The sequence below is a fragment of the Tiliqua scincoides genome, chromosome 8 (assembly GCF_035046505.1).
Source record: "Tiliqua scincoides isolate rTilSci1 chromosome 8, rTilSci1.hap2, whole genome shotgun sequence".
Classification (NCBI taxonomy): Eukaryota; Metazoa; Chordata; class Lepidosauria; order Squamata; family Scincidae; genus Tiliqua; species Tiliqua scincoides.
In genome coordinates, this window is record NC_089828.1 from 52,856,754 (window position 1) to 52,872,552 (window position 15,799).

General features: G+C 43.9%; 1 protein-coding gene across 3 annotated transcripts in view; it reads left to right on the forward strand.

The window, feature by feature from the left end:
• CUEDC1 (CUE domain containing 1) overlaps positions 1-15,799 on the forward strand; it is a 93,724-nt gene that overhangs the window by 48,647 nt on the left and 29,278 nt on the right. For all 3 annotated transcript variants that reach the window (XM_066635944.1, XM_066635945.1, XM_066635946.1), the window contains 2 exons: positions 7,000-7,612; positions 12,754-12,881. In XM_066635944.1, coding sequence (XP_066492041.1) covers positions 7,322-7,612; positions 12,754-12,881 — 419 coding nt within the window. In that variant the 5' untranslated portion in view covers positions 7,000-7,321. The remainder of the gene's footprint in view (positions 1-6,999; positions 7,613-12,753; positions 12,882-15,799) is intronic.

Sequence of the window (15,799 nt, forward strand, 5' to 3'; positions counted from 1 at the left end):
TAGCCCGTCATGGAGAAAGAAAGCATAGACTTATCCTCTCCTGCTAGTTTTCTCTCTATGAGGACTTTCCCAATTGGGGGGGGGGACTATTCCAAATTATTCTCCATTATCCGCTACTGAAGTGGTAGGTCCGAGTCAGACATCACATGAATCTTAGGAGAACTGTCCCATCTGACAGAGTCCAAATTCCCAAGTATAATTAAACGTTGGGGGGAAATTGGAGATTTTCACCTATTTTTCTGCATATTTTAACCTGGTTTGGACTTCTAGGTCCCTTTCACCTGGGGAGGGTCCTATATTGCACCAGTATCCTCAAAGTGCTGTGGAGTCATCCAGGTGCAAAAGCAGTCCCTTCTTGTTGTTGAACTTATTTAGATTGGTAAACAAAGGACTTGGCTTTCAATTAGCTCATTGAGCTCTGACGCCCACCTGATTTCCATGAATGGGAAAGTCAAGAGCTGATGTGAAATCCAACTTCCCACCCCCGCATCCAAACCCATGGGCAGAGCCTGGTTAACACGCACAGATTATAAAAAGCAAGGTTGCGCACCCCACTTTTGCACTTTGGCCCTGGTTCAGTGTTGGGAGTTCATGAGCCTGGACTAGGGAAAATTCCCAGACAAGCAATGTGTCCTTTGTTTTCAGCTTGTTTCGAAATCTTTGTGCCATCTTTTGCCAACCCATTTCACCTAAACCATCCTTTGTTCTGTGCTTCCTTTCGTGCCTTATTTTTTTCCTTTGACTTTGTCCTTGTGTTTTGGTTTGTTTGTTCCTTTCATAAAACTCTTTTATCATTACTATTTTAACCTGCCTGATCTCAGTTCACACAGGAGGGTGTTGGTTGCCCTGTCTTCCCAAGCCATCTGCCTCTGCTACCATCTGGCTCTTGTGAAGGCCCCCAGGAAATTTTGCAGCTCTCTATTTTTCCGAGAGGAGGATTTCCCCAAGGCCTTCTGTGGTTAATAGTTAATTAATGAAGGTTAATTGTTTTCAGTCTCCTTCTATGTGGTTTTTCTTGTCTTGAATGGTGGCAGCAATCTACCTTCTCAACTAAGCCCAGTTTTGGAATGAGATAGCCTTAAAGTGGATGCCTGCTATTGGTCACTGTGCTCTGTGCCCTTCCATCATACTTGTGTGCTTGTACAGGGAAGCCATGTTCAATTAGGGCTTCATGGAACATGTGCATGGAAAAAAAAAACATGCGTATTAAACTATTGCATTGGTGAAGTACGCTCATGTATGCAAGAATCCCTTTTCTTTGGAAGTAATGCAAATGGCAAAAAAGGCTTTTCTTATATTCATAAAGTAGTGATAGACTATGGAATAGAAATTTTCAGTATGTAATAAGGTGCATTAGGATGCTGTCCTATCTACACTTGCTTGGTATTAAGTCCCTTTGAATTCTGTAGAATTTATTCTGAGTAAACATATGTAGAATAGCTGTCAGTCATTTTCAATATATCAGATGCTGAATGGAACTTAAAACTGGAAGTTATTACTTTATATAAGTAACCAGCAGTCTCCAGGTTAGAATTTCTTGCTGTATCTTAGCTCCTGAAACATGAAAAGTTAATTTAACGAAGGTTAATTGTTTTCATATCTAATGAGCTGTTCCTTTGCTTGTAATTTCACCTTCCAGTACTACACAAATAGTATCCTAGCTACTGTCAACAAGCATGATGAAACAAATTGTCTTGTAGCACTGTAGAGCAGTTTTTCCCAGACTGTGGGTTGGGACCTATCAGAGGGTCATGAGCTGATTTTTTGGTGAGTCTCCAAGTTTTTGAAACATAAAAAAATTCTGCAAGAACCCTTGCCCAGTTTGCAGTTGAAAATTGTTAGTTGGTATGAGGTCATCTTCATACCCTCCAACTAAAATGTCACATTTTTCCATTTTCTCTAGTACTTTGCTTGCCATAGATTCCATGTGAACCCAGTTTCAGCCTTTTATTTGGCCTGGAAGACCCTAACTGCATATCTTGCTCTCCACTTCAGCGTTCTGGGTACACTAGAAAGACTATAAAGGTTTTGAGGAACAGCCCTTGAACTCCATTCCTAGGGAGAGTTTAGCAAACGTCTACACACACACTATGTGTCATGTCTCTAGCAGCCTTGGGAGCAAATGAGTCTGATTATTATTAATAATTATTATTAATAAATAAAATATTTCTGTCCTTATCTCTTTTTTCCCTAGTAGGTTGTGATAGAGTGTCATTTTTAAAAGCGGGTCCCAGTGCTAAAACGTTTAGGAAGCACTGCTTTAGAGAGTTAGTAAGTTTATTATGTATAGAAGCCTGAAATCTTGTACACTTTTAAGCTTGTCATGAAAAAAAACTTGTTTTTTGCACTTCCTCTTCTATTTTACTACTTTTTCCCATCTGCCTGCTGAAGATCAATAGGGGTATACTATATATATCTGCCTACTGATGTAATCTCCAATCGGTAGGTATATGGGGAAAAAGTAGTCAAATGCAAAAGACCCAGCACTTTGACACGTTTAAAAGTGCAAAAGATAAGCACAGTGGCAATTTACAATTGATAATAACTTCCTAGCAAAATTAATGAACTCTTATGTTAGTGGGAAAACTTGTCTTGATTGAGTCCTGTGTTGATGATGCAAGTCCTCATTATAAGCTCTAATTGAACTGATTATTGCTTGAAATCTTCCTTTCAAATTTTTCCACCGAAGAATGATTTAATAACAAAGTATATCTTAAGATTCAATAATTGTCCCTGGAACTTGATACTAATAACAGTGATCAGTATTCACCAAAACATAACCACTCTTAACTTACTTAAACTTCTTAGGCAAACCTGGAAGATTTCCCAGTATTTAAAATGAAAACTGAAACTTAAGTTTCCACTGAAAGTTAATCAGAATTATTTACTGACATGCCAACATTGCCAGTTCATGCTCCCCACTCCCCCTGGTTCAGTAGACCAAGGAATGGCATAGTATTTTTTTAAAATGTGCATTCTCCCCCAAGTTGCTATGGTTTTTTCCTCATCTCTCTTAACTGACAATGAAAGGATCTCCCTCTGTTGGTAATCAGCAGCTTTCTTCAAATAATAGGAGAATGGGATGGTGACACAAGTCTGTGAATCATTTTGGTAAGTTCCATGTGTAAAAAACAGTGTAACCATGTCAGTTTTCAGGTGTTAACTCTGAAATCCCAATTCTTCTGCATATCAGTAGTGAAGGATAAGAACTACCCTAGTCTAGGGCAGTGATTTCCAACTTTTTTCATCTCATAGCAGTCTGACAAGGCACTAAAATTGTCAAGGAACACCACTAGTTTTTTGACAATTGACAAGGCACACTGTGCTGCCGGTAGGAGGCTCACATCCCCCAGTGGCTCTACAAATAAATGACCCTCCCCCAAACTCCCATGGCACACCTGTGGACCATTTAGGCACACCAGTGTGGCCCAGCACACTGCTCTAGGGAACACTACCTTGTCTAGTATCACAACTCTTCTACACGATTCTCCTTACGATACTTTTTTTGGCATCATAAGGAGAAACTTGCTAAACCTGACCCCAAGGCAATCAAGTTCAGCATCCTTTTTACCACAATGGCCAATCATATGCTTTCTGGGAAGCTCAAAATCGGAGCATGGAGGCAACAGCCCTCTCCCCTATTGTTTGTCCCTAGTGTTTGACAGTCAGTGGTATCTTGCCTTTGAATATGGCAATATATTATCAAAGCCCATTGTTGTTGATAGGCGTCTCAGTCATAAGGGCCCTGTTGAGTCAGACCAAAGGTCCGGGCAAATCCAGCATTCTGTTTCCCACAGTGACCAGCCAGATGCCTCTGCGATGCAGGGCATCCATACATGGGGCATGAAGGACATCACCTTTCCTGCTTTTGCCCCAGCTGCCGGTGGTCAGTGGCATACTGTCTTTGAAACTGATGTTCTGTTTAGACATCATGGCTACTTTGATGGATCTTTACCCTGCACATGCCTGATCTTGTCTGATCTCGGAAGCTAAGCAGGGTCAGGCCTGGTTAGTACTTGGCTGGGAGACTGCCTGGGAATACCGGGTGCTGTAGGCTTATACCATAGTCTTTCGAGACTGATGGTTGCCAACCATTTTTTCTTCCATGAATTTGTCTAATTCCACTAAATCTTTGCAGGTTCCAGCCCCTTTATTACAGAACTGCATTACCTTACAGTGCCACTTTGCCAGGTGCGGTTGGGTCTTGAATCAGGACCCAGTGAATAGTCCCCAGCTACTGGAGTAGCTCCAGACTGACCATTGGCTGCCCTCAATAGAAGGGCTATAAAATACTTCTTCTTGAGGCCAAATCCCAGTTTGGGCAATGATGGTCTGTAGTAGCTCTTGACATTACCTCCTGGTCCCAACCCCTGCTTGCCTTCTTGTTTCTACTTGATGGTAGCTTAAGTCTTAGGTCTAACCAGAGGTCCACCAATTCTAGCTTGATTTACTAGCCAGCCATTATTTGTGGTCGCCATGAATCCCTACTCTCCATTAAGTCTTAAGAACATAAGAGCCCTGCTGGATCAGACCAAAGGCCCATCTAGTCCAGCTTCCTATATTTCACAGTGGCCCACCAGATGTCTCAGGGAGCACACAAGTCAAGAGACCTACATCCTGGTGCATCCCTTGCATCTGGCATTCTGAGGTAGCCCGTTTCTAAAATCAGGAGGTTGCACATACCCATCATGGCTTGTAACCTGTGATGGACTTTTCCTCCATAAATTTATCCAATCCTCTTTTAAAGGTATCTAGACCAGATGCTATCACCACATCCTGTAGCAAGGAGTTCCACAGGCCAATTACATGCTGGGTAAAGAAATATTTTCTTTTGTCTGCCCTAACTGTCCCAACACTCAATTTTAGTGGATATCCCCTGGTACTGGTGTCGGGGAGAGGGTATCCACGCCCTGCACAATTTTGAACGTCTCAATCATGTTGTTGTCCCCCGGTGCCTTTTTTTTAGACTGATGAGCCCCAAACATTGCCACCTTATGAGGAAAGGGAGTGCCCCAACCCAGTGACGTATGGGTTGTCCCTGGAGAGCAGGTAAATAGACCTGTGGATGACTGATCCCGATTCACATACACATTCTTCTGTTTTCACTTGTGGAGGTGCTTTGCACAAACCTTGCTCTAAAACAGAGGAGACACAAAGAAAAGGAGACTCAAAAGGTGCGCAGAGTCCCTATGGTGGATTCCGCCATGCTGACAGGGAATTGTGCCAGATCCCCATTCACTCCACGAATCCCATTAAGTTGCCAAGAATAATTTAGAGTGTCAAAAGGCTGTGCTTTTATTGCCAACATGAATCTGTTAGGGAGGACACAGCTTCTGTGTGTAATACATATGCACACTTAGGAGCATTGTTATGCATGAATAAATTTCAGAGGGTATTGCTTTGCCTAATGGAGTTGAAGCTGTCTTGCGAAGGGTTCTAATGACACTTCTTTTTCTTTCCAGGATTATTTTTATTTTTATTTTTTTAAAAATTGAATCTGTTCTATTATCTCACTGACTTGAAATCTCCCACCTGCCACTTAATGGAAATTAGATAATATGATGGGCCCTGTTGTATCCTCAGTGTAATTTCATCCATCAATATAGTCTGTACTGGAAATAAATTGTACTCCTTTTGTGTTTTGTAGGGAGAACAAGCAGCCTTAAAAGGCAATGCTAGTGTTGGGATTTGTGGTTCACTTTTTTCTCTTCTGGTGGATTTGAGATGTTTAAAAACATTTACCAGCAATATTTTTTTCAAAATGTCTGGTTTATTTGATTTGTTGGCATCTATTGCTTTTATGTAGGGTCACTGACTTCTTGTTTCAAAAATAATGCCCCCCCCACCTTGAAAATTCAGGAGACAAAACCATCATGGGGCCATGATGGAATCTGCCAGGTGGAAGGTTAAATCTAATGGGTTAGATTTAGTATGAGTCAGAACACAGTATGTGGCAAGAATGGGGAGAGACTATCAGAATATTTTGATAGTTTTTCAAATTTGAATATTATTTACTTGTCAGAACATGGTTTTACATCTTCATGGAATTTATAATTGACTTATGGAACTCACTGCCACAAGTTGTGGTGATAGGTGCTAGCGTAAGACAGCCTTACAAGGGGGGATAAATAGATGGATGAGAAGAGTTCTGTAGATGACTATGAGCCATTATGGCTAAATAGAAACTATGTGTTTAGGGGCAGTTAGTACAGATTACATGCTTTGGGCTCCTTGCTCTGAGAAGACCAAAATAGAATTTCACACAAATTGGTTTTACCTCAGAATTATGGTTTGTTTTTTTTAAAAAAAGGATTTTCAAATATTGCTTTTGAAATTTGACAGACCCTAATGTCATCTTTACAGATTGTCAGGCAATGTATCATTCTATCATATTCAGTAGTTCAGAACGCTCCTAGTCCTCTAAATCCAAGTAGGTCTTGGAACCGTTGGAAAAATAAAAATTATATAAAGGTGACTATAGATGTAATGTGTAATGAAGTCGCAGCCAGTTCTTTGCTTGCAGTGAGATCCCAGCCTCAGTGACAGATATACCAGCAAACTGCGTATAGATTCAGTGTCCACTGTAGTCCCTTCCCCATGTTTTACATGGTCTGTCAGCTTTAAGAATATTTCAAAGCACGTTGTATGCGTTTATATGTTTATGAGCCTCATTAAAAATAGCAGAAATGTTTTAAAAACAGTTGCAAAACTCCAGAATCTTCAGGTTTGGTTGAGGTATATTGGTGACTTGGTTGCTAGCCTTTTGACCCTGTTCTCAGCAGGTCTGTAGTCTTAGGTGTTGTCATAACTTTGTGTTTGAATTGTGTAATTTTTTGTTGTTTTTAATTTGAAAGTTTTCACTCAAGCCTGTTTGGACTTGCTTCAAATGTCGCTCCCACATTTGTTTCTGTTTTCCCCAATTTTTGTGCGTGGAAAATGTTTCTGTAGTGTTTGCTAACTCTATGAATGCTTTTCTTACACATATTTTTATGTTTTCAGTCAAACATGCTTCTGAGGTATTGGACGCTGCGGTGCTTCTGAAAGCCTTTTGGCTGTACAGCCTCCTGTGGTGGATCGACCCTGGACTGAAACTCTTCAGTCAACCCTCTCGCTTGGGCACCTCCAATGTCCTGCCATTTCATTGTGGATTCCTTCCAGGTGGCCCTAGGAGATGGCTACGTAGCATCCTGACAACCAAACTGGGAGGCAGCCTGGGCCTCTTCCGTTCCTTCCTCTTGCCTGGGATTTATATTTTTTCTTTCTTTCTACCTCAAAGGCTGGTTTCAAAAGGTTAAACATTTTCCAAAAACAGTTATCAAAAATGACAAGTCTGTTCCGACGGAGCAGCAGCAATGGCAGCTCTCAGAGCAGCTCCTCCGCCCAGGAGCTTAATAACAGCCGCCCCACCAGGCAGGTTCGGCGGCTGGAATTTAACCAGGCGATGGAGGATTTCAAGACTATGTTCCCCAACATGGATTACGACATCATTGAATGTGTTTTGAGGGCTAACAACGGTGCCGTGGATGCGACCATTGACCAGCTCTTGCAGATGAATCTAGATGGCAGTGGCTATGACGATAGCTCAGATTCGGACGACAGTATTCCTCCCGAGGTAACTTTGCCGTAAGCAGGGTGGGTGGCTGCTCGCTGTTGGTTCACTGGAAGATGACTGGGGGTTTTTTTTTGGGGGGGGGGAGAGTGGGAAATGCAACAGCGCTATACAAAGCAGTGACATTTTTCTTGGCTGTTCAAGCAGTACTGTGTCATGTTCAAGGACAAAGGACTATCTGAATCAAATCCTCCAGAATTACACAGCCATAGGAACACCTGAAGGCCATTGGCCCATCTACGGGCCCCCTTTTGGCCCATCTAGCCCAACTTTGTCTGTTGGCAGCAGCTCTCTGTGGTCTTGGGGTAGTCCTTTCCCCAGTGGCGTAGCTAAGATGGACCCAGCGGGTGCAGGGTCCCGGGTACCACATATAAGGGAGTGTTAAGCCCCCCCTTCACCGGCACTTGGAGTGGTTGTGCACCACTGATTGGCCAACTGCTTTCCCCCCTTTTTTCTTGAAAAGCGGGGGGAAGGGTGAAAAAAGCATTTGGCCACTCAGAGGTGCGAAACTGTTCTGGAGTGCCATAACCTTGAACTAATTGATGGTGACGTCATCATGTCACTGCCAGTTACTTCTGGGTCAGGCACGGGGGTGGGTGTCATCAGGGGTCACGGCCCCCAGGTGCCAGAGGGCCCAGCTACACCAGTGCCTTTCCCATCATCTGCTCCCTGCTTCTGTTAACTAGAAATGCTGCCAGGGATTTAACCCAGGGCCTTCTTAATGCCAAGCCTCCAAGCTGTGCCACTGAGCTATGGTGAAAGGCAGAGCCTGATGTTGTTTTGCTTTCCTAGATGCTAGTGTTTGATTTGTACACACCAACCTTGCTGAATTTATACCATAAACTTTTGGATTTTCTTTTGGAGAAAAGAATGGCCACCAGATTGTAGAGTAGTGGTAGAGAACTTGCTTGGCATGCAGTAAGTCCCAGGTTCAATCCCTGGCATCTCTAGGGAATGGGACTGAGAAGGATCCCCTCCACACACACGCACTTTGGAGAGCACTTCCGGTCAATGCTGGGCTCTAGGCAGGCCAATTGTCTGACCCCAGAATAAGACAGCCTTCATCAAACCCTGCTCAAAGTGACTTAGGGTAGAAACACAATGAATGGATAAGGCTGCAAAATGTAATCCCATCTAATTGGAAGAGCAATGTACTTAAATCAGTGAGGGTAGATTTTAACTGCTAGATCTCTAAGCTAAGGGCATATTGTTATACTGTTTGGATGGGAAAGAGAATGGAAAAAACAATGGCACTTCCTTTCCAGCAGTGAGTGGTGCATTTTGGGCACAAGCCCATGCTCATATATTCAAAAGTATGTCCCATTGTGTTCAGTGGGGCTTACTCTCAGGAAAGTGTGCATAGGACTGCCATCTTATGCACGCTTTCCTGGGAGCAAGCTCCACTGAACACAGTGGGACATACTTCTGAGTAGTTATGCATAGGATTGTGCCCTGCCTTTATTAAATTGGAAGTTATTTTGTTCTTCCTGCAATACCTCAAAAAAGAAGCCTGTATTGGGGCATCTGGACCATGCGGGCTTTGTTTTAGATGTGATTTATTGATTGATCAATTATTTGGTTAACAAAGAAATGGTGTAGTGAGGGAAAATTTTTCAAAATACAGCCTCCCCCCCCCCCCCCGTTCATATCAAGTGCACCATGGAGGGAGAAGGAGAAGTGACTCTGCATTGCTGCCAAGACATGCAGGGGGGGGCAGAAGGCCTGGCACCCCCCTCCCCCTCCCCCTGACAATCTAATCCCTGAAGCAACCTTCTCAGTTTGCCTCATTACAAGTCCGACTTCGGACTCTCCCTTCCAATTTGAATGTAGTCTTGCTAGTTTGTGACATTCCTTCCATTTAAAGAGAACCCTTTTATTCTTGCAATCAAGCTGCCTGTGCACCTAAATGCATTCTTAACCATCATGCTTCCAACTGAAAGCACCTCATTTTTCACACCAAAAAAAAACCCTGCACGGGGCCCAATTCTGAGTGTGACCATGGTGGCAGATTGGGGGTGGCTAACTTTTCCTGTTCATGTTGCTTCCCTGCTAAAAATTACCCTCCAAAGCAGCTGTTCACGTGGGTCACCTGGCTCTGCTGCAGTTCTCTATGAAGTCTGCAATCCACAGAAATACATATTGTGGATGTAAGAAGTAAGACCCATTGAAGTCAGTGAGACTTGTTTCTGTGACCATCTGTCTAGGGCCACTCTGCGTGTTACCTATATAATTCAGGCTATGCATTTATCTAGGGGGGAAAAAAATCGAAGTGTTGATTAAAGTTTGTTTTGTGTCAGCATTTAGAGAAATGGGTTCAGTACCAAGTACCAGTTTGTGCAAGGTGGGTACAGTTGTACTTGGGAAAAGAGGTCAGTGGGTTTCAGTTAACTAATTCTCTTTAAGTGCTTTGACACTACTTAAGGCTCTGACCCGATTTAGAGCACTTAAGCAATGATGAAGTGTGAAGAAGTCCTCACCAATGTATTATTTGTAGCCATGACTCTGGCACTCTGTGCCCAGGGAGATCCATTTGACCCTCTTCTTAATGGCATTCACCACTTAGTTAAGACTTTCTTTTGACCTGAACTGATTGATTCAGGGCAATCTGACCCCTCTCTGATTCGGTGGGTTGTAATTGTATCTGCTATGACTGTGTTTGTTGTTTCATTTGACTGTAACTTAAATGGAGTGGTCCATTTTTCTACATACTTTATTACATTGATTTTTTTTTTAATGTGCCACTTTTCAACAAGTTCTCAAAACAGTTACATAGCAAAAGGAATGAGGACGATTTCCTTTCCCAAAGGGGGGCTCGAAAAGTGAAGAGAAATGCAAGGGGGACACCAGCAAACAGCGCTTAGAGAAATGCTGTTGTGGGGTGAATGGAGACAGGTGTTCTTCCCCTTGCTAACTGTAAAAGAGTCTCTGCTTTGCCTCGGTGCCATCTGTGTGTATAACATTGTATAGCCTTGGAAAGAACCCAGTCCTGATGGGCTTACAATATTTAATATCTTTTTGTCCACCCTGCTTTAGTGCCAACCACAGAGCTTACAGAGCGGCAAAAGGTTGTGTTTTCTTTTTGATGTATGTTTAAAATTATGAAATGTTCAAGCATTTCTGGTTTAGTGAACAAGGAACTCAAGATTATGTGGAACTGAAAGGTGGGATATTCCCTCCCCCCCCCCAATGCTGACTTTCGAAACTGTTGAAATAAAAACCTAGAAGGGAGAGCTTTGCCACGCAAGAAGAAAGGGCAGAGAGGGAACAAACCGCAGAGCAGCTGTGGCAAGATTAGCCCTGCGGCCTCCCTTACTTTGAAAGTGAATCCGACAAGGGCAGGCTCTGATTTATTAGCATAAGAGACAACTGCAGACAGGTTTCGTGTTGCACGATGTTGGACAACTGTTTATGGATTTGAAAACATCCTCCTAAGATGAGAGCGCCAGTCGCACATTCTGAGTCGTCCCCCCCCCCCGAGGATCTTGGAAGGAGATGCCATCTTTCACTTTGGCTGCCAGGGGAGTCGGGAGCCGCATTCCATCTTGGGTAACTTAAGGACAAGTTTCTGATCACCTGCCCAGAGTTATTTGTTATACAAGGCTTGCACAGCCAGTGATCTACTAAGCCAAATTTTAAGTGATTCCCAAATTTTTAGAGGCCTTAGAGGCTGCTGCCTGATTTATAAATGCCAAGGGGTGTGTCTATAATAGTGATTGGGCAACAGTGCTCCACACACAAGTAGCAGTTTGTTTAACCCTTGATGCTCCCTTACTGCAAGGAGACCTCCGGCTGCCTCCCAGGCTCTACTTCAGCACCGTCGTACTGTAGCATGGGCAGCCCCAATAGGATTGGGCTGTTAGTCCTGCTTGTCTCCCAGGTGCTCAGAGCTAAAATAAAATGTAATGCATCGTAACTAGAACTGTGATACCTGTTGATGGATGAGTTTGATTAATTGACTTGGAAGCGCAATGATTTCCTAAACAGCTGCTCCCAGTTAATTGGTGGTAAGTTTTAATATTAGTATAAGTACTTGCTCCGGGGCTGTTGGAATATTTGAACCTGCTGTCCGTGTCGTTATAGCTGGATTGCTTGGTCAATGGCTAGTGGATTCTTTTTGGCCTTGTCTCTTTAGGGCAACCTTTCCCAGCCGTTAGGAGCCCACGGACCACTGAGGCAAAAATTGGAATTATCGTGGACCACATGCAACCACCCACCCCACCGCCCTGCACACAAAAAATACAATTAAATTTGCGATAATTAGAGTAGATTTATTAGATTTATTCTTTACAGAGAAGATTTGAGTGTGGCTGCTTTTGTTCCCAGTTGTAGCTGTGGACAGTCCATTCTCCACCCTCTCTGGTGGTTGGGGGGGGGAAGCGTCTCCCTACTGAGCAACCCCGCCCCCCACAGACTATCAGAGAGTGTGGAGAATGGACTGCCCACAGCTGCAACAGACACTTCAGGTGGAAGTTATAGAAGGCAATTTTTTCTCCCCTCCCCCCCCAAGACCTTGCGGACCACTTTTCAGGACCACAGGTTCAGGACTACAGATATAGGGAGAGAGAGGCTGTAGCTCTGCAGTCGAGAACTGACTGTTCATGCAGATGTCTCCAGGTTGAGTTTCTGGTAGTATCTCCAGGTAGGGCTGGAAGTGACTCTCCTCCGAAACGCTGGAGAGCTTCCACCAGTGAGTGTAGACAGTAATGAGCTACATGGAGCAAGAGTCTGACTTGGTGGATGCAGCTTCCTATGTTTTTGTGGCGCTTTCATCAGAATTCTCGCTTCCCTTGGTCCCTTCTGCGCCAGCCCTCTTTCCCCACTGTTCACCTTACAGAATGCCCCAGTGACTTTTCATTCTGGGAGCTAGTTTTTTTTTTTTAGGGAAAAGTGGGAGATGAGAGAGTGTGATTTTACAAGGTGGCAAAGAAGCTTGGAGGCAGTCGGTCCGGGGCTCAGTTCCCAACATCTCCAGACAGAGCTGGGGGGAAGTCCCCTGCTTGGAGCACTGGAGAGCTTCTTTCAGTCAGGGTAGGTAATACTGAGCTAGGTGAGCTTCTTCGTAGCAGGCAGCTTGGCATGTTTGCTGCTTCTCTGTAAATGTGTGAACTGATTCTAATTTTGCCCACGTCTGTCTGTCTTGTTAGATTTTGGAACGGACTCTGGAACCAGACAGTTCTGATGAAGAGCCCCCTCCAGTTTATTCACCCCCTTCCTACGACATGCACGTATTCGACAGGCAGTACCTGCAAGCCCCTCCCACACCACCCCCCAGGTAAGTGGTAGCATTTGGGGGGGGGTTACATGGTCTTAATTCTTCTTTTCAGCCTTATGGTATTTATCCCTGCTCTTCCTCTAGTTCAGCACAGTGTATCACCACTGCTTTGCATTGCATTTGGCAGCACGGCGTAGTGGTTAGAGTGCTGAACTTAGATTGTGCAGAGACACGGGTTCAAATGCCTATTTGGCCAGAAATCTCAAAGGGTGACCTTGGGCCAGGCGATATATCTCAGCCTCATCCACCTACAGGACAGTGGTTGTCCTTGTTGCTGTCTTCACGTAGCAACATCCATGTGTGTTTGCACTTTACAAGATAGGTCACTGCCCCAAGGGGCTCACAGTCTGAAAGTGACACAAAAGAGAGAGAGAGAGAGGAGAGGAGAGGATGCAGGGAAAGACTGAGAAAGGACATGCAATGATTAACTACAACTTAGTTAGGCTCAGTTATACTGGATAATGTGTACTAGGGGACTGAGCCTAAGACTTTGCACAAAAAGTACATTTGGGGAGAAATTAAAAGGATACAAGGAAGGTGGCATCACAAAGACTTTGTGGGAGGTGGTTCCATGTGCCTAGGGCAGCCAGGGTGAAAGGGTGGTTTGACAGTGCAGTCCTAGGACTATTCAGAAAGCCCCTCTGAGTTCAGTGGAGCTTGCCCCTAGATAAGTCAATATAAGATTGCTGCCTGAGCAAGCAGGAGAACTTTAGATGGCTGAATGTGGTGGAGCCAGAGGAGAGAGATCATGGGCAGGACTGCAGTGGAATCTGAGAGCAGAGTGGTAAGGAAGGGCAAGACCATGAAGGGATTTTGAAGGTACCTTGTTCTCGTTCTTGATCTGAGAGTAGACAGGAAGCCAGTAGGGATTTAAGGAAAGATGTGATTGGAGCCATGATTGTTGAATGAGATAACCCTCTTCCTCTTGAAGGGAGGTCAGAAGAAATGTGAGAAATATGGCACACACTCACCTAAGTTGACCCCACAGATAAGTCGAGGGCAGGTTTTGAGCCAAGAATCATGGAATTTTCTATGAACCTCAGATAGTTGGGGGTTAAACTTAGGGGGGGTGTCTGACTATAGTTTTGTCTGATTTTACCCGAGGCCAGATCCTGAAAAATAACCTACCACTAATTGTTGGTAGAACTGTAGTCTCTATTAAAAATAAAGTAGAAGATCATAAGATACATTTTTATTCTTTTTAAATTCTGGTCTTCATCACCTTTTTGTAAACACTATCAGAGTAAGTGCACTGTAAACTTACATACCAGTAAAACAGCGGTTCCCAACCTGGTATTCATGTACTCCCAGGGACACTCAACAGGACCTTTAGGGGTTCTTGAAAAAGAATGGAATAATGGCAGAAAAAGGCAGGCCGTGCTCCAGAATGCCTTGCAAGGCAGGAATGCCTTGCAAGGACCAGCAAGGCAGGAAGGGAGGTAGGTAGCTGGCTGTGAAAGCCCCACCAATAGCTAGTTTTTGGTAATCAATTCATGTATGAACCAGTGATTGAAAACCAGCACAGTAAAAAAGCTGAAACATAATAGGGAAAGTGATCAATCAGCCAGAATTTCTCAGCACACTTCTGGTGCAAAACAGTGCAAAGGCAGAGTCTTCTGTTCTTCAAACAGGTGAAAAGAGAAAGTATGTGATGAATACATGAAGTCTGGGCTTTCATATGGAGGAGTTGAGGGCTTGTATTCTTAATTACAAACATTTTGCTAATATGAAGGGTACAATTTATGGAAATGGGCTGCCAAGGGATATGCAATGAAAAAGGTTGGGAACCACCATGAATCAAATCCACCTTTAAGGAGTCTGGCTCTACATACCACATATAACCCATAACACATAACTGAGAGTGTGCAATTCAATTTACAGCAGAGAGATGAGAACATAAGAACAACCCCACTGGATCAGGCCATAGGCCCATCTAGTCCAGCTTCCTGTATCTCACAGCAGCCCACCAAATGCCCCAGGGAGCACACCAGATAACAAGAGACCTCATCCTGGTGCCCTCCCTTGCATTTGGCATTCTTACATAGTCCATTTCTAAAATCAGGAGGTTCCACATGCACATCATGACTTGTAACCAGTAATGGATTTTTCCTCCAGAAACTTGTCCAATCCCCTTTTAAAGGCACCTAGGCCAGACGCCATCACCACATGCTGTGGCAAGGAGTTCCACAGACCAACCACATACTGAGTAAAGAAATATTTTCTTTTGTCTGTCCTAACCCTCCCAACACTCAATTTTAGTGGATGTCCCCTGGTTCTGGTGTTATGTGAGAGTGTAAAGAGCATCTCTTTATCCACTTTATCCTTCCCATGCATTATTTTGTGTGTCTCAATCATGTCCCCCCTCAGGCTTCTAGGCTGAAGAGGCCCAAACGCCATAGCCTTTCCTCATAAGGAAGGTGCCCCAGCCCAGGAATCATCTTAGTCGCTCTCTTTTGCACCTTTTCAGTTTCCACTATGTCCTTTTTGAGATGAGGCGACCAGAACTGGACACAATGCTCCGGGTGTGGCCTTAACATCGATTTGTACAACGGCATTATAATATTAGCCATTTTGTTCTCAATCTCTTTTCTAATGATCCCAAGCATAGAATTGGCCTTCTTTACTGCTGCCGCACATTGGGTTGACACTTTCATCGACTTGTCCACCACTACCCCAAGATCTCTCTCCTGATCTGTCACAGACAGCTCAGAACCCAGTAGACTATATGTGAAGTTTTGATTTTTTGCCCCAATGTGCATGACTTTACACCTACCTACATTGAAATGCATCTGCCATTTTGCTGCCCGTTCTGCCAGTTTGGAGAGATCCTTCTGGAGCTCCTCACAATCACTTCTGGTCTTCACCACTCAGAAAAGTTTGGTGTCGTCTGCAAACTTAGCCACCTCACTGCTCAACCC